Source organism: Ornithodoros turicata, chromosome 2 (assembly GCF_037126465.1).
Source record: "Ornithodoros turicata isolate Travis chromosome 2, ASM3712646v1, whole genome shotgun sequence".
Taxonomy (NCBI): Eukaryota; Metazoa; Arthropoda; class Arachnida; order Ixodida; family Argasidae; genus Ornithodoros; species Ornithodoros turicata.
This window is the reverse complement of record NC_088202.1, coordinates 100,821,028-100,847,401: the sequence shown is the minus strand read 5'-3', so window position 1 is coordinate 100,847,401 and position 26,374 is coordinate 100,821,028. Positions and strand designations below refer to the sequence as shown.

The following is a 26,374-nucleotide window of genomic DNA, read 5'->3' as shown; positions in this document are numbered from 1 at the left end:
GTTCGGGGGGTAAATATCGGGCGGATACGGGTTTAACCCTAAAAAGTCAGGCCCTATTTATAACACCCTGTTTTCTTCCTATAAAACTGTTAGGTATGCCAGTAAGATGCACCATGTGAAGTAATTCACACCACAGTGTCATAATTATCGCAGAAATTGAATTTAAAGTACGCCGCAAAAAGCGACCGTGCGCAACGGCGGTGAAGAGCAGTGAGCCTGTGATCTGCCTGGAGCCTCGCGCTGACACTATAAGGAGAGCGCTCGCTGACTGGTCTAGAAAAATGTCTGCTACCCCTCTGTCGTCTGCTACTCGGCTGTTCGGGGCTCCGAAAAAGCCTTTCTCCGGGCTCGGTAATGATTCGGCCGCTCCTTCTATCCCCAATTCTCTGATAGAACTGGCAAAACTGGTTTACGGCGGCAAAGAGACAAGGCGCTGACCCCCGCTGACCGGCGAACCAGAACGAGTTCTCCTTATAACGTCATCGGGGACGTGGCATCATACCTTCTCCTCCTCGTAATACCTGAAGTAGCTAGTTAAGGGTGAAGGCGCGGACCCATGTTTATGAGTTTTTTCTGGGAAACAAATTGCACACATCAAAACCTTTAGCGCCATTCAGTAAAATGATACACACACTTTCATCAGACGTCTTTTTTGGACGAGAAATTTTTGGAAGCCCCTCTGTACTCCTTTAAGTTCCAATATGTAGAAACTGAAAACTTTACATGCTTATACGAGACGTCAAAAGTGCAGCAACCAGGTGGGTTTGTCATATCTGATATGATGAAGAATAACTGCATTTTTCAAACAGAAACTCACACTGTATTCAAGGCATTTTTGCCTTTGATGGCTCCATTCTTCTTCTTGCTACAGTCCAGCTTTGCAGCAACATCATATTCTCGTGTGTCATCCAGTTCTTTTATGTCACCTATCAGCACTCGTATCGCAAACAGCACAATCAGCTGTTGAGAGAGAAAACATTCCATAAGCTGGGGCTTACATGATGAAAGACAACATATTACTGGAATGGGTTGTGCACGAGTAGGAACTAGAGAACTTAAGCAAGAGGGATTTTTTGAGGTCGCATTCCTCACTGACATTCAAATATACATCTTAGGATCGACATGGTAGGCTTCCACCCAATTTTGTCAAGTTTAAAGCATCAAAGGCAGCCCGAAAGAAAATTTTCTGCCATTAACTTTTTCTGTCAATATTATCGAGCTAGTCTGACTGCGCATTTGGCACACTCAAAATTCTGAATGCATGATAAAACCCCTCATGAGAATGCAGAATTTCCATGCTCAATTTCTTTCTGTAGCTATGGCACATGACGATCATAGTCATGACTAGAGGTCTGCGCGGGTATTTAAATCTTGATCCACACCCACACCGCTCCTGCAGACAAGGTCTCTCATTCCGCACCCATACCCGCACAAGTTTCGATAGAACTACCCGCACTCACACCCGCAGGTTGTGCGGGTAAAACTGCGAACCCGCACTGCACATGAGGGTGCAGCCGAGCAGCGCAAGTTAGAAGCAAAACATGAAAAAGCACGAAAGGTATGTAAAAATACACACTGAACTATTGAGAAAAACAGCTATCATATTATTATAAAACGCGCCGGAAGTCCAGTCCTTTATGCTTGTATTTCACGAAAAAGCTGTTGAGAAAGTGTCCGCCTTTTCATTAAAACCGGCGTATGGGGAAAATGCCAGGTAAAAATAGTCAGGAGATAAGCCGCAGAGCGCCCACGAGGAAAAAAAAAATTGCGCATAAGCCGCGGCTAATACACGTGAAATTACGGTAGTCAGGAGACATACACAGCACTGCAATCTTGCCGGCGCCGGTGTTTCGCCTTGCTTTGCCTCGTGGTGGTTCCAGTGTTTTGTCTCGCCAGTGCCGCAGTTCAGAGTTACCAGGTGCTTTCCCCTCATCGAAACACATGGCTTTGCCGAGACCCAAGCGTCACTTCAAATAATCCCGAAGTACGAATTAAGAGATTTCAAAATAACAGGATTGTACTGTATTAGGATCGTACACAGACAGTAGTTGTCACAGCAATTCTTCTTGCAGCTTATCTGTCTGTCTCACATTTTTGACAGTTCTGAAAGTGCAATGCTTTGCTGTCTCTGTTCACAACAAGCAAGCGTGTACGTTGGACCATTACAAGTGGGCTCAAATGCAGCAGCATCACAAACTTAAGTTATTGCCTCAAAAAAGTAGGTCACTAGCAATACTCACAACAAACCAGTAGAAGTTCATAAGAAGGAGAACCGTGAGGAGGACATCAAAGAAGAAGTAGTAAGACGGGAACACCTGCCTCTCGAAGAGAGCCAGAGTGGCAGCGTACATCACTTTCCTTGGGTAGTAATACAAGCGGGTAATAAACCTGCAATGAGAATTATTTTCAAACACATAATTACAACGGGTGTGACATAGTAAAATGCTTTAAAAACACTACCGTGAAAATAACTCCAGGTGTACTGCGATTTATGCAGTGGCATAAAAGAACAGTACTCTATGAAAAGGCACCTGTCATGGGACTCACACCAGCACCATTGCGTGTCAGGAGGCTATGTCTTAACTCTTTCCTTACCGCACCCATACAACTTTGATCACCGGTGATCGACGGTTAGCGAGCTACGCTGCGCATCCTCCAGGGCACATATAGAGAAGTGGCCACATCTACTAGACACTATAAACACTGAAGATAGATAGACCACAAGCCAAGAGACATCATGAATAATTGAAGCACAACACTGGCTTAACGTAACAAAACTAACAGCTTTACTGTGACATCCATACAGGCATCATCATCATCATCATCATCACCATCACCACCATCATCATCATCAAACAAACAAAACAAAACAAAACAAACAGTCAGCATACTACCCAAGACTCGCCTTTAAAGCTTCAAAATTTCTTTGTAACACTCAGGGAGAGGCACCTTGTTGCTGTTTCATGCGTTATCTTTGGCAAAAATGTGACAAGGTTCAGTAAAGCTCCTTACCCACCCATCTATGTTCGCATGCCAAGGTACAGTCATGTCTCACTTATCCGGAGTTCAGATATCCGGAAAACTCGTTATCCAGACTACATTACCGGGAACGAAACTGCTACCATTGGATTTTGTCTCGGTTATCCAGAATTCGTTATCCGTATCCGGACAGCAAGTACGGGGAACAATCTTCCAGGACCTAGGTCATTACGATTCGCTTATCCGGAAAAGTGTCAACGTCCCCTCTCAGTGGCATGTTGTGTGTTGGCATTATTCCGGAAAAGCATCACATCTCATGGGGTCATCTTGTACTGCTTGACTCCCCTTTCCTCAAAGGTCACTCCCTTTTGGTGTATGCGAGCGCAAGATAGAGATGGTAGACGATAAGCGGAAGAGGTGCCCTGTACCCACTGGGCGCAAGAAATCCACATGTGAACGTCTGCCCAGGTCGTCTGAAAGCATCCCCGTCTTTGGCCTATGCCAAAGGCATTTGCAAAAAGACAAAAACATGTGCACGGGACAAACTTTCTGAGACATTTAAGGTAACAATCTTTTCCTTGTTTTCTTTTCGGGGGCTATAAAGAGGTCTCCCAAATTTTTCGGGTTTCCCTGGGAGTTTGCTTGGTCCGGTTATCCGGAAATTCGTTATCCGGACGAAAAGGGATGACTCACGAGGTGTCCGGATAATAGAGACATGACTGTAGTCGAATTGAAAGTTGAAGGAACGTCCTGTTTTTAGTAAGTGTTCTACCAATGCTCCGCTTTGCAATCTGTTGTTGGTGTTCCTTCAGACAGGTAGCCTTCTTATGCCCGGTTGCACCCACGTAGCATGTGTCGCATTGTTCACATTGTGGTCTGTACACAACACCAGAGTGAATCATGTGGGGCACGGGGTCCTTGGGATGGCATAATATCTGGTATAATGTACGACTTGGTTTAAACATAATGCAAATGCCAAGTGGCTTCAGAACCCTTCGTACAGATTCAGATAGACCTTGGGCCTATGGTATAGTCAGGAGGTGGGGTCTTTTCACAAACATGAGACATCCTATTGATTGTGTCCTCAACAAGGTACTGAGGGTAATGATTACTAGTGATGATGTCACTCGACACTTTATGTTCCGTCAGCTTGGCTTCGTCAGTACCGGAAATTGCATGCAGAATGTTGTGAAGGAACCGTACTAGAGCTGTGCAAATATTCGAAATTTCGAATATGAAACGAATACCTGATGCTATTTGAATGCTATTCACAACCAATTTTCAGCCATCTACCAGCTCGTCTGTTCCCTTGCCCTTCTGCTATTTTCAGCATTCGAATTTTTCGAATAGTTTTCGAATTGGTGGCGCGACCCTCACTAGGGGCGCCACTGTGCCGCTTCTTGGTGGGGATCCTCGTTTCGGTTTCGTTTCTGTTACTTACAGTAGAAACTGTCATATGGAATGAAAATGCGACTTACTTGGAACACATATGTCTTGGAACAGTATATGTCGTTTTCGTCATGGATTATCAGGAAAGATCAACGCTGGACAGCATCTTACACGTGCAATGCAATGTGCGAATACTGCCCGCGAATATCCCCACGATACGGTTAGTTTAGTGAACACCAGGGGGCGACTCCCAAACTTCTCGGCACCAATAGTACTGAAGCGAGGTATCGTTATCGCCATTCTGCAAGTGGCCTTCGCCTCATTACATCCAAGGGTTAGGTGAAGCTTACTTCACGTTACTGCCATTGTTCTTTTAGTGTGCGGCTCCATTGTGGAAGTAGGCTTCACCTCATTACTCTCGAGCGTTAGGTGAATCCCGTTTTACACTGTTTAGAAGACACTAGTGACACTAAAGACACTAGTGTTATTAAAGACTCCAAATATTGTGGGATCTGGGCGTTGCAGGTTCCAGTAAATGTACTTCCAACTTTGAGAGTTATCTTCAGTAATAGACAGAAATATGCGCAGTTTCTAAGAAAAGTACAGGAAATTCACAATGAAAACACAGAAATGAGGAGATGCACACAAAGCAGGCTGCATGGAACATGTTGACTAACTCTCAATGCAGTTTATCACACTAATGCATTCTACCATACACAACACAGAGGGACCCTTTTCTCACGACATGTTGAAAAGGCTCACATGTTTGGAGCAGACATCATCTAGTGTGCATAACACCACAAAATATTTCACCATGAGGTATTCAAAATTATTCAAATTGGGCCTTTTCTGGTTATTGGAATTCTGTTCGCTATCTGAAGAAATCATTCGGATTCGATTCACAGCTAGTGTAAGTGAAATATACGGAAACTATTTGCAATGAAAATTTTGCGATTCGCTCAGCTCTAGACCATACTGCTGCTCGTTTGTGTTCAGGTGTGTGATAAGAATAAAATTCTAGGATCAATCCAGTGTCACATGGTTTGGGGTAGAGTCCGGAGTTATTACGAGCCCATAAAACATCTAGAAAAGAGAGTTTGCAACCGCTCTCCTTTTCCATTGTAAACGGTATGTTAGAGTGAAGGCTGTTAAGAAATTCATGAAATGAGGTGACATCCACGCATTTTAAAATAGAGAAGGTGTCATCCACATACACTTATACTGAAATGCAGGGCTGTGCGAATATTCGAATATAAAGTTGGTGCTATTCGGTTGTTATTCGCATATAAAATGCATTACTCGAAAGTCTGAATATTTTTCGAATACCAGCATGCAAAAAAAAGAAGGAAAAAAAACAATGCAAAAATCAAGAATCCGAGAAATGTGCAAGAAACATAACACGCAGCCATTGGGGTCAAGTACCGAGCCGAGCCGAGCTAATGCAACCCAAGTCGGACTTGCGCGCCTGCCGGCTAGTAGTCACGTGCTAGGGAGTTTCCTGGTTTCCTGTTTTCTCCGGCTGTCAGGGGTGCCAGATTTGGCTATAAACCGCCAAATTTGGCTACTTTTCGTTGGGTCTGGCGGGAAATTTTCAAGCTTGGCTATTTGGCTATTTTGGGGCTATTTCAATATTTTCCGGGCATAGTGTGCGTTTTTCTGTTTCCACAAAGCTGCTGTCTGCTGAAGGTCACATTTCGTAGAGAGATACAGAAAGAAAGGGTCCCAACCAAGTTATATTCCAAGTTTATTTTTCATTTGTATGGCCACATTCAGAACACACGTTTCACTTACTGGCAATACTAAAGTACTTTAAAGAGTACCTTAACGTACCAGAAAGGCAACAAACTCAAAAGACCAAATACACGTTATGATCAGCGTACGGTGTGTGGCCAATATCTTCTGAAGCCTGGAGCAGCCCCTCGCTCTTTCTGGAAGATATACGTGTGCAAAACACAAGAATAAAAAGAAGAAAAATAAAATAAAAACTACGCGCGCGCGTGCATCACTATTGGTGCTGGCATTACTACAAGACTGAAGCATGTGGACAGCTGCCCTCATCTTTTTCTTAGCACTCACGTTTCGGACACCGGCAAGTGGCCAATTTGTAATGGGGAAGTGCGGAAAGTACCCACGGCGATACAGAAAGGAATGGGAGGAAGATGCAGACTTTAAAGGTAAATTAAACTGATACCATTCTGATATGCCACAGTGGTTTTGCTATGTTACGTATGGGCTTTTGAGACCTGCAGCCAATTTTGCCTTCGCTACACGGGCATCCCTCTCGGTATTCCTGCAGGATGGCTTGCCGCCTCATCAACATCGAGCTCTGCTTTCTGCAAGGCATGCAAGACTGCCCTGCGACCGCACCTAATATAAATACACCAATAAATTGACCGTAAGGTGTTTAGCTATTTTGGCTATATTCAAATTATCTGACATGGCTGTTTTTTGGCTACTTTCTGGCCTTCACTCGGCGGGCTACGGCTTTGACGTCTGTTAACCCTGCCGGCTGTACCCGAGAGCACGTGGAAGGAGGCGGACGATGGATGTCGACGCAGCACAAGTTGGCGACGACAATAAGGCACACTATAGAGCGAATAGAAGCGCCGTGTGGGAGTACTTTTGGCGAGAGTCTGTGACCGTCGCAATATGCAACAAGTGTTCTTCACGCATCAAGACCCCTACTGGAACCACGACCACCCTCGTCAACCACCTGAAGCGGCACGTGGCTCTCTACGGGGAGTTTCGAAAGTTGAATGAATCGAAGAAAGGACAGGGGAAACTTGACCATTTCGTAAGAAAAGGAGTTCTGCCACGTGCACGGAAAGAAGCTCTAGACATGAAAATCGCGCGAATGGTTGCTTTAGGCTTTCAACCGTACAGCATCGTCAAAGACCGCGGCTTTAAAGAGCTGTGAGCCGAAGCATTGCCTGACTACCACCCTCCTTCGAGGACAACGCTTTCGAGGTCCCTTGTGCCAAGATGGTACCATGACACAAGAAGTATGGTACAAAGGGAACTGGAAATTGCTTCGCAACATGGGCTGGAGGCGATGTCATTCACTTCCGATATGTGGACGTCATGCAGCAACAACTCTTACACCAGCCTCACGTGTCACTTTGTTGGTGAGGACTTCAAAGTTAAGAGATACAACCTGGATACAGTTAGTTTTTCCGGACGGCACACGGCAGCTCAAATAGCGTCCACCCTCCAAGACACTGTAGATGGCTGGAAGATACCGCTGGATGAGTTCCCCATTTTTATTGTGACCGACAATGCTAGAAACTTTAGAGCGGCTGCTCGCGGGTTACTGTGGACTGAAAGAGCATGCTTTGCTCACTCTCTGCAGTTGGCAATTGACAGTGCAAAAAGTGGCTCATATATGGCTGAAGGGACAATAAACGGGAGCACTGATCCATGTAAGTGGTGGGAAGAAGTTGGTCAGCACAGATTTCCTTCTGTAGCAAAATTGACCCGAAAGTACCTTAGCATCCCTGCCACATCAGCCTCAAGTGAAAGGGCCTTTTCAGTAGCTGGATGTGAGGCAGCTAATGTTCCTCCATGACAACCTCTAGCCACTACAGGTCATAGCGTAACACTAGTGTTTACAAAGGTGTACTTGATATGTTACCTTGATACATTTATTGCAAGCTGTACAATTTGATGAATAAAGAACAGCTGTATAGAAGAACTCTTGCACTGTACTACTCGGAATTATTCGAATTCCTAGCCTCAGTATTCGTATTCGACTCACAGTGAATTTCAACTATTCGGAAAATATACGCAGTGAGTTTAAATTATTCGAAAACTATTCGCATTCCAAATTTTGGTATTCGCACAGCCCTGCTAAAATGTGATCATGACACTGTCAGAATTAAAAACCTGCTGTTCGATGTATTCCATGACAAAGTTAGCAGTCACAACTGAAACCGGACTTACAATAGGACACCCTTCTGTTTGCTTGTATACATGGTCGTTGAATTTAAAACATGTTTCCGTTAGGCAAAATGAAAGCAGGGAGCAGATTTTATCCACTGACAAAGCAGAGCGGTCAGCCAGGTTATCGTCCAAAGATAGACGATACCTGGCGATGTCGGCAGCAAGACAGACAGGTGCATTCGTGAAAAGAGAAAACATAGAAAGATACCATTATTTCATCATGCTCAATCACAACGTTACGTACTGCAGAATGTACTGCGGAACAGAACTGACTAGTTTTTCACAGAATGTCCGTTTTTGTACATGACAAGACTGAGCAGTTCCACTAGGAATTTGAGGTTGGGGCACCTATGAAAGAGACTGTAGGACTATAGGAAAATAGATAAAGCGAGCAATTGCAAGCCCCCTTTCCTAGATGTTTTATTGACTCGTAATAACTCCGGACGTGTAGACACGTCTGTCTACCGCAAACCATGTGACACTGGATTGATCCTATAGTGGTGTTCAACTTAAGAGGGAAAAGAAATGTTGTCCATCAGCTACGTACGCCGTTGGAGATGAGGACACGCAACAGTGTGCCAGGATGAATACTGCAGCGCCACCATGCTCCATCAGTAGGAGAGCGCACTTTTTGCTGCAGCATATAGTGTTATGTGGCCAGTCTTTACAGCAAATACGAAAGCAGAGTGAGTTATGACGGATGACATTATGTGGCACAGGGAGAGAGTGACCTCTCGGCATCCAGCCATCCTAGCTGCAGCGATTTAATATTTTGAGAGCTGACTGACTAGATTTCTTTTCCTTCTTCAGTTGAACACGACTATAACTTTTATTCTTATCACACAGCTGAACAAGAACGAGCAGCAGTATGGTCCCTTCAGAATTGTCTGCATGCAGTACTGACAAAGCCAAGCACACAGAACATAATTAGGGATTGACTTTTTCAGGTTAAATGCCTTTCTCAGATTCGGGGGGTAAAAATCGGGCGCTATCTTTAAATCTGTAATTCGGGGAGAAATCTGGCTATAATTGTTATCGGGTGTTTTTGTTTCTCCTCTTGTCTATTAAGTTCTTTCCTAATCTCTCTCTCTCCCTCTTTTTTTTTTTTTTGTGGGATCGTGACCTTCCAGCGGTAATCCCTGAAGGCATAGACAGCGTTGACACACATGGGTGTAATGCTGGGAACATATAAGTGACCCATTCTTACATGTGTTACACGTGGCGACCTTTGTTTGGCTTCAGTGGAAACGTCACTTGAGGATTTCATAGTGACTGGAATTCGGGGAGAAATCGGGTTTAACCCGAATTGGTCGGAGGCCAGTTCGGGGGGGAATAACCGGGCGGAATCGGGTTCAGCCCGAAAAAGTCACTCCCTAAACATAATGTGTCAAGTGACATCCTCATTAGTAATCATTACCCTCAGTACTTCGTTAAGGACACAATCAACAGAATGTCTTGTGTTCGCGAAAAGACCCCACCTCCTGACAATATAGTATTACAGCAAAACCCGCGGATAGCGATATCGCGTATAACGATCTCCCTCGTAAAACGATGGTTCATGATTTACCGTCAAAATATACATTGGTTCTATGGGGAAACGACCCGCGTATAGCGATGGAGACCGCGGTTCCGAGTACTCGTAAAACGATGTTGGACGCTGTCCCGAGCGCGTAACCACGCGGCGATTTTCGCCGCGATAAGATACAGTAGAGTCTCGATGCTACTAATCTCATGGGGTAGCGGAAAAAATTTGTATCATCCGATATTCACATCAAAAGAATTAAACCAAAATAAAAATTGAGGCAAGAAAACAGACAGCGACTGTTCATTTTCCAATACTGCCAGTGAAAAGGTAGGTGGTAACGCTTTTATGTCTCCGTATTCGGCTAATGCTGCTCAAATTCGCGAGATGATTCAAAAGGCCTAGCTCGTGCTTTCCTCCCGCGAGTCGCGAGACAGTGTTCTAAAGCGAGCTTCTCCTAAAGCACGCAGGCGTTAGGTGAAGCCGACTTGCGGAATGGTGACGTGTAGTGTTGCCAGAAGTTGTCCTGCTATGTTGTCTGGTTCCTTCCACGAGTTCTGATCGCCATTCTCCGAAGCCACTGCGATGTCACACAGCTTCGCGTTTTTTATTTTTTGTTAGCATCTGTTTCTTTTTTCTTTTTCTTTTTTTTGCTACACGCGGGGTGGCGCGCAACTTTTCCGGGACGCGCTATTTAGGTCAGCCCTCGTTTAACGATGTACCCCGTATAACGATGGAATTCGTGATTACCGTCAATATCGTTATACGCGGGTTTCACTGTATACCATATATCCGAGGTCTATATGAATCGGTACGAAGGGTTCTGGAGTCACTTTGCATTCGCACTGTGTTTAAACTATAGCGGATGGTAAAGACAAAGGGCCACATCAGCGTGCGCCTCATTCCGGCAAGCTCTGCTTCCTGGTTGGTGTACGCTCGTCCCTCTTTGGACACCTGAACTGGCCGCTCTGCTCCCTCCTCTCTTGTGGGACACTTATATCCACACAAAACCAAGTCGTACATTATACCAGATATTATGCCATCCCAAGGACCCTGTGCCCCACATATTCAGTCGGGTGTTGTGCACAGACTACAATGTGGACAAAGTGACACACGCTACGTGGGTGAAACCGGAAGTATGAAGGCTACACGTCTGAAGGAACACCAGTAAGAGATTGGAAAGCCCCTCGCTGATAAGCACTGCACAGAATTTGTAAAACATGTACTAAAAACAGGACATTCTTACAACTCTCATGATTAGACTACCTTGGCACGTGAGCATACATTGAGGGGTAAAGAGGTTCACTGAATCTTGGCGCATTCTTGCCGAAGGTAGCGCATGAAACTGCCACAAGGGGCCTCTCCCTGAGTGTTACAAAGAAATTTTGAGGCGTTAAAGGCGAGCCCCAGGTAGTATGCTGATTGTTTGTTTTGTCTGATGATGATGCCTGTATGGGCGTCGAAACATCACAGTAAAGCTGTAAGTTTGTTAAGTTAAGCCAGTGTTGTGATTCAATTATTCGCTGTCACTACACATTCAGTTTTGGTTTCGCCTTTTGCTTCTCATCATGGTGGCAATTTATGAAACTGGCTCTGCTCCAAGGAGGCAGTGCGGAGATTTTATCTTGGTCAGGGTGTCGTGTTCCCGCGACACACCTCATTCGCAAGTGCGCAATACTTGCATTTTATGCTAGGGGAAAATATGCAATCAACGACATTCATCTGTTGGGAGCTTTCGCCATGTATTGCAATTAGATTAAATTAATTTCAATTAAAATTTGATCAATCTCATCAATTGAACTCCGCAATTTGCAGAATCAATGTAACGTTTTTTGTTAGAAACAAAGCGCATTCCAGATTTACCCAATTCTAGCATAAGCGTACAAAATGGGGGGGGGGGCTGAACTCTCACCACAACTTGAGCGCCGATACACTGGTACTTTTTGTTCCCCGCACATTAAACGCACCCGGACATTAGTAGCACGGCCGGATCATCTCACGCAGCGCCCGCCAGTCGTATCGCGTAATCAACGAGAAGTAGTGTCTGAGTGATGAACGACGAATGCGACAAACATCAAGGAGTATTTCGTCTGCGCTTGACGTGGGAGAGTCGCAACGTTCTATTCCGGGGAGATCGTCGTGAACATCTCACAATAAAGTGCGATGATGAGGCAGAATCGCGATGTTCTATTCCAGAGAGATCGCCGCAGATATCTCGGAATAAACCGCGGCGATAAGGCAGAGTCGCGACTTTTGATTCCGGGGAGATCGCCATGGATACCTCGATAGAAAATGGGAATTACGTGTACCTTAAGTTTTGGGTTAGTTGACTGCAATCTGGCTATGGCTATGGCCAAAATTTAACAAGCAAGCCAAGCGAAGCAGTTATGTAGTTCCTGATAGGAAAGAGCCAGCTGGCCATTCTAGTTTGAAGCCAACAAGGCGGCGGCCAGCATGAACTAAGATGCACACAGTGAGGCACTAGAAAATATTCGTAAAACTGAAATTTGTGTCACGCTGGAGTTTGTTCAACTGGAAATTATTTGCATTGCATACAATAGTGTCTCGGCTGGGGATTCTATCAAGGTTCGTTAATCTGAATAGTTTATTCAAGTGGTGTTTCACTGTACTTACGTTTCTGTCAGAGTATTTTTGTTTTCTTTGATCTGTCGATTGCTATTTACTCTCCCTGTCCCCTGAGCGATGCTACTAAATAAAGAAATAAATGTGATTATGCAAAAAAGACTTACCACGTGACAGCAAGGCACGCAAATGCCACAGTGGCTACATAGTCGTGGATTATGTACACCTTTCCTGCGCGCACCTTGAGGTAGACGTTCAGCTTGGAGAACTCCAGCAGAATATCACACAGGTCATGAAGCACCAGCACCAGAACCCCTATGTTATGGCACCTGTGAAAAAGAGCAGTTTATGAACAGAAGACTGGAAATAGCAACACAGCAATTTATGCAGCGAGCTGAAAGGAAGCAACAGAAAAATTCATTGTATGCAGAGACATTAGAGAAAGGACCAAACAACAACAAACTTTATTTTGGTGACTACAGTAAACTTCCGTGAATTCGACCCTGAAGGGAACCCTTGAACACAAAATATGATCGAATTATCCGAAGGTCGAATTAAAGAATAGGCGGAAAAATGAACGAGGTCAATGTCACTTCCTCTACAGTCGCTGGCGCTTGAAACGCGCATCTGAAAACATGCCATATAGAGTGTTGATGTGATGAAACGCCCTTTCGGTGTTGTCTCCACAAGAAAAATAGAGTTCCAGGGCGTCATACTGCACACTCTCGGCAAAATAGTCTTCAGTTTCGCTTCCGCCATCTTGCGTGCAGCAGGACTCGTTGCCCACAATATCGGTGTCCGACAATGTTGTTGTCCACTTCCACAAAATCATCGAACCTCACCAAGCGCACGTTGTATATCAGACTCTTGTTGCATCGACAAATTCCGAAACGAAAGCCCGGTGAAACGTGAAAAAAAAAAAAAAAAAACGGAGAGAGAGAAAACGAGAAAGGAGGCGTTTCTTCCTAGCCCGGGACTCGCCAGAACTGACACTGCCATGAAAGGGATTGAGTTTTAGTGCATCGTACGCTATTGCCTTTGCGTAAGTAAAGGGTTAGCGAATGGTTCTGCGCAATGCACGAAGCTCTCTCTATGTTTTGCGCGTGCGCAGAACCACCAACACTATTGCTTATGTACGCAAAGGCGATAGCGTACGGTGCACTAAAACTCGTGGTCATCGGTACGGATCGGTACTGTTCAGTCGCCATCTCCTACCTGAGCTTTAGGACGTACTTGTTTGTTGCTATGTGCAGTGCAACGCGTTGCCTCGTTCACGGACGCATTGGTCGAATTATACGATGTGGACTGCTTTCACGTTCGAAATAACAAACTCTTTCTATCAATAGAAACATACGGGCATTTGACGAGACCTTCGAATTAGATCGAATTAAGCAAAAAAAACGAATTATCGGAAGTCTATTGTATTACTGCAAGGTCATTGGTACAGGTATTACTCCATCACGTTGCTAGGGGGTAATCTGTTGAGAGGTATGATGATGAACCTCATAGTAAGGACCAAGGTCTCACACTGTCCTGGAAGGTAGGCAGTGCTTTGAGGACAGTGTGCGGGTGACCTGAGTGTTGACCATGGGCCAAGTAATTTAGTCATACCGCGAGATCGAGAGTTTAGCTGATTTAGAGATATTGCAAGTAAGATATTGTAACTTCGAAAGTTTGGTAATAGGCAAGTGTGGCTAACATTGACAGTATCCGTAGCCACGTTAGTTGGAGTAGGTGCATAACAACAACAACAACTTTATTTTCGGCCTTGGAGAGTGGGGAGTTTCATCGCAACAGGCGATACTCTACCCCATTGCTGGGTGGAATGGGGGGGAATAAAATAACGAGCCCCTTCACAATAACAATCGAAGTCCGATGGTGTCCAGAGATGTCAGAAGAGCTTTGAGCGCAGAGCGTTGCTGGGCTGCATTGGGCCAGGGACCAAGCAATTTCGGTAGGGAGAAAGGGCGAGAGTCCAGCTGACGAAGAGACTCTGAGAGTGTGGTTCGGGAAGGTTCGTAGTGAGGGCAATGAAGAAGAATGTGCTCCAGATCCTCAAGAGCACCACAGTGGCAGCAGGTGGGAGAATCAATTTGTCTCAAGCGGTAACGCCACTGAGCTGTAAAGGCCACATCGAGGCGCATGCGGTGGATTAATGCAGCATCCTGACGAGATGTGTTTCGTGGCATGCGGAAAGCGAGCGTGGGATCAACTCTGTTCAACATAGAGGGGGGAAGAATGTCGGTTGTCCGTTGGCGGGAAGCCAGGAGTGTGACTAGACGTCGCAGAATTGAACGGCGGTCTCCTCTGAGCAGAACAATACGGGTCCGGTTCCGATACGAGAGTGCTGCTTCTGCGGCGCTGTCGGCCTGCTCGTTCCCCACGACACCACAATGGGCTGGAACCCACTGGAGAACTAGCCTGTGGCCTGCGGCATAGATAGTGTGGTAAGCCATTAACACGTCTGTGACTAGGGGTGCGGATGGGCCTCGTATGCCGGAATTTTCAATTGCTTGAAGTGCAGATTTGGAGTCTGTAAAGACTGCCCATTCCCGTGGTGGAAAATCAGCGATGTGTTGTAGAAAGAAAAGGATGGCATAGAGTTCTGCAGCTGTGGAGGAGGTTGGATGTGAAAGGCGTCTTCCGTGCACGACGCCTTCGGATGGAATGACGAAGGCTGAGGCGGACTTGTTGTTTCGGGATGCGCCATCAGTATATGCTGCCGTAAACGTAGAAAACTTCTCGTCTACCAGAGCATGAAAATGGGCTCGGAGGACTTGAGGGAGGACCTGATCTCTTCTTTGCAGAAGGTTTGGGAGGCGTACAAAAGTGGGCGGTACAGGTAGAGACCAGGGGGCTTCCGGCGGTATAGTGTCCTTAGTTATGAAGCCAGTGAGAGTCTGGCGTGTCCTCTGCTCTACTCGATAGAAGTAGCTTCCAGGGCGGTATCGAATTTTCCTGAGTAGCGGGTGGCGGGGAATGTGAGCACGCGAACGGAGGTAGTGCCGAGCCGTTTCCCGTTCACGGAGAACTTCAATCGGGAGCTCATATCAATCGGGAGTAGGTGCATATATGCATACTCACCATGCAGGTATGGAGCACATTTGCACATGCATTTGTAGGAAAAAGCCTTTTCAGCCTCCTTTTTCATTCATATGTCTCGTACATGATGAAAATGTTATGTGACCAATGCGTTCACTTTTGAGCGTACAAACTGCTTAGGAATGTTATGTCATCCACGGCCTTCCAACAGTGCAGTGATGGAAGTTCCTCCTCGACGCCTACTGGCGCGGCTACCACTGGAAGGAAAAGTTTGCGAAGCCATGCTGGTGCAGCTTCCCAAATTTGCCGTTGAAGAGCCTCGCAAGGGAGTGATCACTCTCCGACGTATTGGAATGAGCACTTCTCACATTCCTTTTCAGTATTAAGCTGTCTGGAACACAATTCCTTTAGGGACACATAAAACATCTCATTGGGCCTATTGGTCTGACATATTAAAAAAGGTAAAAGCGCTAAAAATACACAGGACATGAACACGAAGAAGCGACACACATACACACCAAGCACACACTGCAACGTATTCCTCCAGAAGTAATCTAAAGGAATACGGTATGTTGCAGTGTGTGCTAGGTGTGTGTATGTCACTTTTTTCTGTTCATGTCCTGTGTATTTTTAGTACTTTTATCCTTTATAGACTCATTCACAGGTGCGAGCTCAGGAAGCTCAGAGTCCGAACTAGGATCACTGCTTCCGAGGGGTCAGCCCAGAGTGAGTATCAGCGATTGCGATTACTGCCGTGTGTGTGCATACGAAATAAAAAGCGTACTGAAGCTTGGACTTTCCTTTTTCACAACATGATGTCTATAGTGCTGTTACACCTGTCGCAGCTGCACTGCTATTGGAGGCACAAGCCTTTCAGTCAGGTAACAGAAATAATTAAAGCAACCCTTTACAGGTGTGCGACAAGTTCTCTGCCTCTACTCTCAGTCTTTTCCCCTCATCTGCCAAGAGGCAGCTATGTACCCATCGCAGACTGGCTGAGACATATCGCGAAGCTAGAGCACCAATAAAATTCATCACATCAACGGCTAACTAAACTGATCGTGCAAGGAGGAAAAACGAATGAGGCACAGAAAAGAACAGTATGAAAGGGGTTGCAATGTTTATGCTATCAAGTATGCTAAAATGAGCGTCAGATGAAACTGAAAACTGCCGGCCGAGATTTTCTATACAAAAACACAGGCATTGGGCATGCACCAGACTGGTACACTTCCCATCAATCATAATAATAACACTGAAAAAAAAAATCGGTCTCATTTCCGAGTGCGATAAGAGCCACCCTAAGGGCACTGGGGGAATGTTACGCGAACAAAATCCTTGCGTTAAACTAGCAGAATAATTTTGTTCAATTAGGCTTTCCTCATGGCCCCAAAGGTTGCTGTAATCGCGCTCGGGGACGAGACCATATTTTTTCCAGTGTTATTATTAAGGTTGACAGGAGCTGTACCTTAAGAGGACAAAAGGACATGCGTACCTCTCAGCTCAGAAAGCAACATCCTGGGTACACGGAAATGACGAAATGCACCTTACACTACATGCTTTCGTCGCAAGACTGTACCCTTAAAGGGGCTCTCAAGGGGTTGGTGTTTGTGGGCCTCATAGCCTACTGAAAGCAGGTATATTTTGTACCCAATGCTCATTATTTTTTATATTCTCGCAATGCAACGCAGGAAGAATAACAAGTGCACGCTGATTTTGAGGTGTGCGTAATGAGGAGTTTCATGTCAAAATGACGAGTGGATTCGTCGTAATGACGAAATGTCCCATCTGCCAACGACGATAACGTATGAATGTTTTTTCAAAAATTGTCTGACTAAAACCATATTTTTTGTAAGGAATAGCATTGTGGAAGATGCAATACAAGAGATGGACATCATAATCATATAGCGACGCTATTATAACCGTCCCAGCACTGCTCTAGCTTCTGTTGTGCACAAATCTGCAATCTGATCCATACTGCTCCGCTTGCAGTTGGTAGGGCTTCTCGCGGTGACTGCGTAGCCTCTGTTTCCTAAAGTTTCATTTTTAGAGAGTTTGCTATAATTTGTATGTTGGATCACGTTAATGTGCTGATTCTGTTCCTGTTACCTTGTATGGCGATACGTACTAGCGAAAGCTTCTGCTACTACATGATATGCGTACGATATGCGTCCCGGCGAGGTGTATCCCTATGCGCCACAACCAAGACGGAGCTCCCCTCGTACCGCGTTGATTGGACAAAGAAATGCGGGAAGCGGCAGTTCCCGCAATATTTCCTTCGACAATTGGATGTGCTGGGGGTGACGTCCCCTTGACGTTTTGCGCCGCTTGGGAGGAAGGGAAGAGGAACCTCCAAATTGGCACCTTTATTCAAGTTTTAATTACAAACTGCACAACGAGTGAAACTGATTCCTTCTGCATTATTGCCATGATGAGTGAATCTTTCATATCGTGAAGAGAAATTTTTTGCACTTTAGTGCCCCTTTAACTGGAATCTGTCTCGATTCCCTAGTGCAGCTAGCCCATGAGTTTGCTGTGACAGCTGGAGACATCAGCAGAGACCATAATGCTTACTTGTGGATGGGAACATGGGTGGTTGTTTCTGCGTTTTCTTTTATCGATGCAGATTTCAGAACTTTCGATTTCTATCCGCAAACCAGGATGTAGTGTGGACATGTGTGTGGGTATGCGGCTATAACCGCACCTGCGCACTCCCCTAGTGACGGTGACAACGAAGGAGGATGTGCTCCAGAGAGATGTGCTCCTGAGACATTCCAAGTCACCACAGTTCCTACCACTCTGGAGCAGGTGACCATTCATATGTATGTATCCACTTTTGGACATAAATCTATTCTTTACCGAGACAAGAAGATAACAGCCAATCATCCAACAATGTTTAAGAGCACTATAGCTGGAAGTTTTGCTAGCTACCAGCTGTTGCAGTGGCTGGCTGCAGCTGGCACAAACAAAACCTTGCAAAGCAAGGTGTGGTGATAGTTGTACTAATGACAAGCTTTTGCAGCATTCACTTTGTATCCTGTCACAACAACAAGTATTGCACGACATGTTACTCTACCTCACGAAGAAACACAAGTATTGTCGTGTGAAAAACTCACTTGAAAACATAAGACATCCATAGGAGGGCTATAGTAAGAGAATGATGTAGAAGCATCACAATAGAGTCTTTCCTCCATATGTCTTGGTAGAGTACTGCATACATCCCATGAACATAATAGCTGAACTGCACTATGTAGATGCTGTAGATGTCCCATGGTACCACAGCCTCTGTACTCCACCCTGTAAAAGGACATTTGCCAATCCAGAATTGTAAACACGATTATAGGATAGATTGGGAACAAGCATAAGCCCAATTACAACCTCTCAGAGTTGCTGAGACAAGTGTGATACAGAAACTTGATTGCTGGGGTTTATATTTCCTAGCATTTTTCTTTGTGTAGTTTTCTAGAGACATCGAAGGCACTGGCTATCAGTTATCAGATAAACTGTGAATGCTCACGCTAGAAGCAACGGTGATATACCATGGTGTATAAAATGCACTTCACATCAGTGGATTCCTAACTGCGAGGTTTTGTCATTTGGGTAATGCTATAGAGGTGGCAATGTTTGCTGCAGGCAAGCTGTATTTTCTCAGGGTGAAGCAAACGTGTTGAAAAATGTGTAAATATAATATGAGCAGAATATTTGAGGTAATAGTCAACAAAAGAAATTGACAGCTGTATGCCGAGAAGGGTATCTATAGCTATGAATAAGTAGTCTACGAGAGGCAGACTAACAGGGTGTTTTGGTGTTTTGGTGCTTTATGGCACAAGAGCGACTAAGGCCAAATAGTGCCAAGACACAAGACTAACAGGGGAGGAAAACAAAAATCTGCTGGTGGCTCTTGAGAATACGACTCTCTAACCAGTTCCCATCGTCCTACATGACGCTGTAGGAGGTTGCACATGTCCCACAGTAGAGTGGTAAGAACACCTCTGCTGACATAACACAGTGCTACTGCAGCGCTCTTTCTCAGAAGTCTGCTGTGGTTCTTGGAAGAAAGTAACAAGGAACTTGATTACTGTGCAAGTAGTAATTTCGCTAGGAACTAATTTCCTGAAATTCACGAGCTCCCTTTTCTCCGTGAAATATTCGAACCAATTACAGAAAAATATACGAAACAAATATGCAAGAAATTTGACCCAGGATGTTGATGCAACTTATGTATGCTGTTTCTTTTGCTATTACACTGCACTTCCTCACGAAGTGCTCAGTTCTTCTCCGCTGCAAGTGGAGACAGTAGACCAGCCGTCACGAATCCTGCACGGATGTCAGCATCCAGTCATCCCAGTTCCTTGTAAGCCTGGATCATCCAGCACGCGTGTATGTGTTGAAGCACACTGCCACACTGATCAGCCTTTGGAAAAGCTGCCGCATCACTATTCAGTGCCAACCGTACCTGCTCAATGTAGTGACAAGAAGGATGGAAGACAGGAAGGCAATGACTCAGATACCAGCCGAGTAGGGACCCCCTAATTCCAGCCGTCTCAGTCAGAAGGGCTCAAAAGGAAGACAAATGCAATGCGTTATTACTAGAGTTCCGGGATTTCGGAGTTTATTTCTGGGTGTTACCGGAGGATGTTTTTCGGAGTTTATTCTATTTTCAAAAAATTGATTTTTTCAGAGTGTATCATTTACAGCTCAGTTAATATCCGAAATTCGGAGAGCACCTGACGACGCACACACAGTTGTGCAGCGAAAACGCAGTTGTCACATTTATTGCTTCAACACTAAATAGACATAACCTTAACAATACATTTCGTGCGACGCACACTGAGGTGTTCCGCTATTTCGAAAGTACCCTTTTCGTGTGCTCACTGTTACGCGGCAATACTTACATAGGACAACCTCTGCATCGCGATCGAGGGACGATGTGAACTCGAAATCAGGGTACTACTTGACGTAGTCGCAGGGCACCTTTGGCTTGCATCCCATCTTGTCGTCAGCACTGTAACTATTTGCAATTTCAAAAAGACAACTCTGTGTGACCACGCTTCGATGCTTATTTTAGTGCTTATGTCACATGTAGGACAAGGAAATCGGAAAACAGGCTAGGCAAAAAACCCGGCCGGTGAATCCTCAAGTGGTCGAGATAACCGTCGAAGGAAACGCTAGGTCACAGAAACCATTGTTATGTTGCGGTGGGGTCAGTATCCGAGGTCAGAAGAAACCAAGGACACAAAAGGAGGCCAAGAACAATAACCCGGTTATTAGGGAAAACATCTGCCAAGCGGAGTTTTTCGGATTAATCTGAATTGCTTAAAATTTTACCGGAGTATGTTTACGTACGTTTACGTAAATCCGAAAACCCGGAACCCTAGTTATTACCCAGTTGTGATATCTTTTGTTAACTTCTTCCTGAAAGCTCAAGGTGGAAGGCCCCTAAGACGCCTGATGCAGGGTTGACGCACAGCGGTACCGCGAATTTAACAATCCCGGAATAATTGTATGAGCCTGGCTCCACACTAATTTAACCACTTTCACATTATGCACCGCTGTTCCACAGCTACAGACCCGCTACCCGCTGCCACGATAGCTGCTGCTGCCGCACGTGCCGCTGACCAGAGAAGGATTGCACTTCGGCCTCCGAAAGCTTTATTCAATTACATTTACTCGCTGATTTTTCGCAAGCAAGAATCTCTGCCAACCTTGAACGATCCTTGCACATGCCTATGTACGAAGCCTGCAAATTTTGACCTGTCATTGGGAATTCTTACCTATCCCCTATGAGTACTGGAAACATGTGTGCTTTTCAGCAACTCTGAATATATATTTTTATAAATGCGCAAGGAAACAATAAAAACAAAATCATGTGGCTTCAAAGTCAACACAGGTTCATTAACATGCTCAAAGAACCATGACACCAGTCGGGGCAGCAGACCAAAGACATCTGAGGCACTTCTTCAGTGTCATGGAAGCAGAGCTTATGAGGAAAGCGCATGTTTTATGTTGTACGACTGAAAAATCCACTCCGTATTGGTTTTATGCATAGATTATGAAACTGTTAAACTCTTGCTCTGTGTACATGTTTATTTGATCCTCTGTTAGCACCAAAGAAAACCTCAACGAACGGACGGATGGATGGATGGATGGACAGATACTGTGGCTTTTCCCCTTCGTAGCAGGTGGCAACTTGCAGCACCCGTCCTGTTATGGATGACATTCAACGAGCTCTGCTGGTAGGGTGGAAGATGACATTTTACAAACTATATGTGTATATTCCAGTGCATCGTACATAGTCGTAACATTCTATTACATACTGTTGTAGTGCCTCAGGCAATTGTTACTGTTCTCAACACTACTTGTGCGCAGAGCACTGCCAGAGCTACTGAGGACGACACTGAGGAATTTCCTCACCATTCGTGCCCAGGTGTGTACAGGTTTGCACACTCAATTGGTTGCAGCGGCACCTTCTATGACTACAGTGGCACACGCATACACACTGTTTCATGGAATATGGGGCCAAATGGTCCAAATCCAGAACGGCCTTTGGAAACTTGCCAAATCTGACGAGAAACTCAAAAGTTTCTGAAGTCACACAAGCTCACCTGTTTACTGCGAGCCGGTACGTTAGATGCTCATAACGGCACCGACTGACACTACTATCATGATCCCGTTAATTTTACAAGATGTATGCTTGTCATGCTTCTTGAAGACTTTGCTCTACCAAATATTGCACATAACTTTACAGAATGCTTTTGTTGCCTTGTACACCTTGGGCCAAAAGTTTACGAAACACTGGAGTGCTGTATTTCTACATTAGAGGGACAGCCTAGCAGCAAACAGGGGCAGACAGGCAAACTGAGAGACAGACGGAATAGGCGATCACCCGTTTCTTATTCGGTCTCTTCTTTATATCTAGCAGGGGGCTGCTGTGATGGAGAAATACGACAGTGCCGTGTTCCGTAAACTTTTGTTCAAAGCTGTACCATCTTTCTTGATTCTGTAGGTGCAACATTTTCATTTGAAATTGTGTGTGCTTTATGAACTACAAAATTTGTTTTGTTTTCCAAAATTTACAAACCTCATCCTCATTTAACTGTGTGTTATGTGTCATACAGGGCTGCTCATTTCAAACAACAAAAGAGGAGAGCCTTACCATCCCACACAGTGCTAGGCTGCTGAAAGAACCGATATTTTCCCTTGAGGACCACCACATATACAGTGTAGGACCAGACGGAAAAGTAGTACAACAGCTTCCATGCGCTTTCTGGGAGCTTATGGACATTTTCCGGGAGAATTTGCAGATTTCGACCCAGGGGCTGAAAAAGAAAAGAACAAAACGACAATCTGTATTTGGTTGGGTATCTTGGTTCCCATGTATAAGCTTGAGTGGCATAAACAGCCGTATTGTTTACTGTCTGCAAGGCTGGTTCCACTTTCAACACTGCGGATAGAGTGTTGACAATCACATGACAGCGCTGAACATTAATTACATAAAACCACAGTACCTGCTGAATTTGCTATATGCAGACAGCTGTTTTAGTAACACATCCCCTTGCATCGCTGCAATGTACTGGCCGTTGTGGAATGAACGTAGCTCACAACATGCATAAGGCATGCATTTAGTAGGCATAAGGGTGGCACAATATGGTGAAACGGAACTTTCCCACATAGTATTGTAATGTACAGTGCAGCCCCTTTTTCTGATTCTTGCCATGTCAGCATTGTATATTCACTAAGATGGGTGGCCTCAATCAACACACCACAACCAAACATCCATAACAAGAAAGTGCTCTAGAAATTTTAGCATGAAAAGCAATAGATTATTTTTTGTGGATAGTGCCAACAGCTGATACCTGTTTGTTTTCACCTCAAAACTGTTGACAGAAAGATGCTATGCACTTTCTTAAGATGATGGCTTATTCATTAAAATCACACGTTATAATTATGGTCCAACTCTTTCGGGTTAACCCGATAATACCCAAACGTATCAATAACATCAGTTTCATCATGAATTACAGATTGAAAAACAGCACGATTCTTATACCAAATAGAAGTCTGAACTGCTCTCAGAGGCAACACCAAACTGCGTCTTTTAAAACAAACATTGTAGGAAGTAGTAAAAAGAATGAAGAAATGTGCAAAAACATTGTTCATGGAAATTTTCCAAATAAATGAGATAACACATGGTCAATGCAACGCTTTGGCAGCCACTAGGAATGAATGTCTTAGAAGCAAATTTCACTTCCCTCTGCTCTGTATTGCCTGTGTGCATATCATAAGTGATGTAATGCTGTTGGTACAAGTATTTATGGCAAAAGCTGTTATACTGTCACCAAAAGCAGGCCACTAATGAAAGACGATGTCCTCTGAGTATCAAGAATAACTTGTGCTCCTATGAGTTAAATTAGGATATCCGTTCCCAGTTTTGTAAGATGAAGGTAATTTGTTTACAGTGAGCACCAGGATGACCTACACCACATGCTGTTATTGTTGAAGGATGGCTTAATCAATCGATGCACCATATTTACAGCGTTGCTTCATCACATCCAGCTGGTATGGTTTAAGTACATAAATATACACAGGGGTGCTCCTGCTTTAGTCATACGCCTTATGGTACTAATGAAGATGCATAGCTGCTCGTTGTATAAGCACTCAGGGTGCTTCTGTGCACAGCAGCTATGTTAACAGCACATGATAGCTGAATTATGTTCCACATTACAGTAGCTCCACAACATCAGAAAGAGAACATCAGACAAATTTCAACAATGTAATGTACTAGAAGCTACCATTAAAAGTTGCATTAAAGAATGTACAAAAATGGCACTACAGTATCTTGCATAACACCTGCATTCCACTCAACTGGCTAGCTTGAATAATAGCTGTCACTGCTTTTAAATGAGATGAGCACATTTCTGGGCGTCTAGAAGCTAATGATTTTTCACAGCTCACTTTCTCAGCAGCCGGCTTATGCTAGGCAAATGCTAGGACTACAAAGAAATTTCTATCAGACTGCAAAGTTTGAGGCGAGTTATGTGTCATCTTGTATTTTGTGATGCAATGAAAGTGTTCACGATATTGACCATGCAGTGCCTCAGCGTTCCAATGACAGCATGGAAACTGCTAAAAAAAAACCGAAGGTTTTTCTTTTTTTCTTTTTTTGTATTTCAGGCGCCTTTCCTTCAGCTGGCAAACTTTCTTGTCCAGAAAGGGATTACATTGGGTCAAGTAATAGCTGAATGACATCAACGTTGCCACAGAATAGTCTTGGTCATAGTCACTATAACAAGGAAGAATAAATGCCAAAACGTACTGTAAAACCCTTTAATTTCGTGGTCCTAAATTTTTGCAAATCATGTAACAGGGATATATTCACAACCACTAAAATTCGCGAGCTCCTCGAGCTCCTCCTCCTCCGTTTTGAAATTTTCGCATGCCCTTAGAGTTCGCGGATTTTCTCAATTCACGAAAATTAAGGGCTCGCGTAATAAAAGGGTTTTACAGTATCTGCTTGTTGTGTCCTTTGCCTTTTTCTACGGACATGTTTCCTTGTTTCCAATAGAAAATGGGCCTAATGCATGCAGAGCCCATGCTGAAATACTTATACAAGGAAAGTTCCATAAAATCAGTCCACAAAGTTATTATGCTTCATTCTCTGCATATCTCTCAAAGCTGTTTAAACAACTCTTCCAAGTTACCCAGTGTTCCGCATTAATTGCTGAAGTAAATGAAGGTATGGTTAATATGGCCAGCCAGATTTACACAATGCATCACTGTGTAGAGGGAAGTCATATACAGGAAACAGGAAGCACAGAATCACAACACACTGTGTGCAGTTGTGTCATTTTGAGTGTGCTGGGATGTCTGGAACACATCATTCCATATCAATGCAAAGATCAACGATGTGGATCGTGTGTGAACTCAATTGAAGAAAGCTGAACTGGCCATAAAATAATGTGCACAAAAAATTTGACAAAGCTTGACCAGACTTTTTGGGAACGTCCAATATTTTACGTGCAGCCCAATGTTTGCTCATGCCTCATGTGGGATCAGTCACATACCTGATAGACATGCAAGTTGTCAGGCACAAAATTTAGCAAGAAAAAGAGCACTTTTGACAAGTCAGCATGGGAAGTAGGCTCAGATTATATTGTATACAGTGTAACAACTGCCTTTTCCTTTCTTTTCGTGCTGAATAGAGAAAGAACTTGCAGCAACAGCAGCTTACCGCCGTATTCTGGCTCTGCCCTGAGGGATCCCTGCACTTTGAGGGGCCCATTCAGTAGCTTTGACAATGCATCGGGCACGCGCTCGCTGTACGTACAGGAAGCACCGCCAAAGCTATTAAAAAGGGCTAGGGATCCCTCAGGGCTAAGCAAGAATGTGGCGGTAAGACTCAACCATGTAGTGTTTGTTCTGTTACTTTGCGCTTCCTTGATATGCACCATTCATCACTTAATCAGACTGAATTCTCAGCACCATCCTTTCTGTGCCTGTCTCAAACTGCGTTTGAACTGCTGGTGGTTGCAGATGTCAACAGTAAAAGGAAAAACAAGAACATATAGTATGTACGTTTTTTGTTTGTTTTTTTTGTCATGTTGCACGTGCTTAGGCTTGTTTCATCAAGGGCTTCATCCACCAGCTAGCCTGCGTATGCGCTATTTTATCAATCATGAACGCAAAGCGTTCAGCTACATGATTTATATCTGTGGCGCAAGTATTCATTGTTGTGTGCTGCAGAATGAAGGCTGCTTTATTTTACTGTGCCATCCCTAATAAAATACTTTTTTTAAATAGGAATTTGATGCATTACTTTCATACCAAGAACATTAAAAAGCATTGCATATAAGGATTTTTTACTGCATATTTTGAAGATTTTCAGTGCATAGTTGCATGCATATTTCGGGAGTTTTTAGTGCATAT

At 44.4% G+C, this 26,374-nt stretch overlaps 1 protein-coding gene across 2 annotated transcripts in view; it reads right to left on the bottom strand.

Moving 5' to 3' along the window:
• The window catches only part of LOC135385846 (ceramide synthase 1-like), a 45,691-nt gene that overhangs the window by 10,954 nt on the left and 8,363 nt on the right, over positions 1-26,374 (bottom strand). For both annotated transcript variants that reach the window (XR_010420515.1, XM_064615412.1), the window contains exons 2-6: positions 22,608-22,770; positions 18,568-18,748; positions 12,580-12,741; positions 2,241-2,388; positions 818-960 (exon numbers count right to left, since the gene is read on the bottom strand). Coding sequence is in view for 1 of the 2 variants with exons in the window: in XM_064615412.1 (XP_064471482.1) it covers positions 818-960; positions 2,241-2,388; positions 12,580-12,741; positions 18,568-18,748; positions 22,608-22,770 (797 nt within the window). In the remaining variant the exon portion in view is untranslated. The remainder of the gene's footprint in view (positions 1-817; positions 961-2,240; positions 2,389-12,579; positions 12,742-18,567; positions 18,749-22,607; positions 22,771-26,374) is intronic.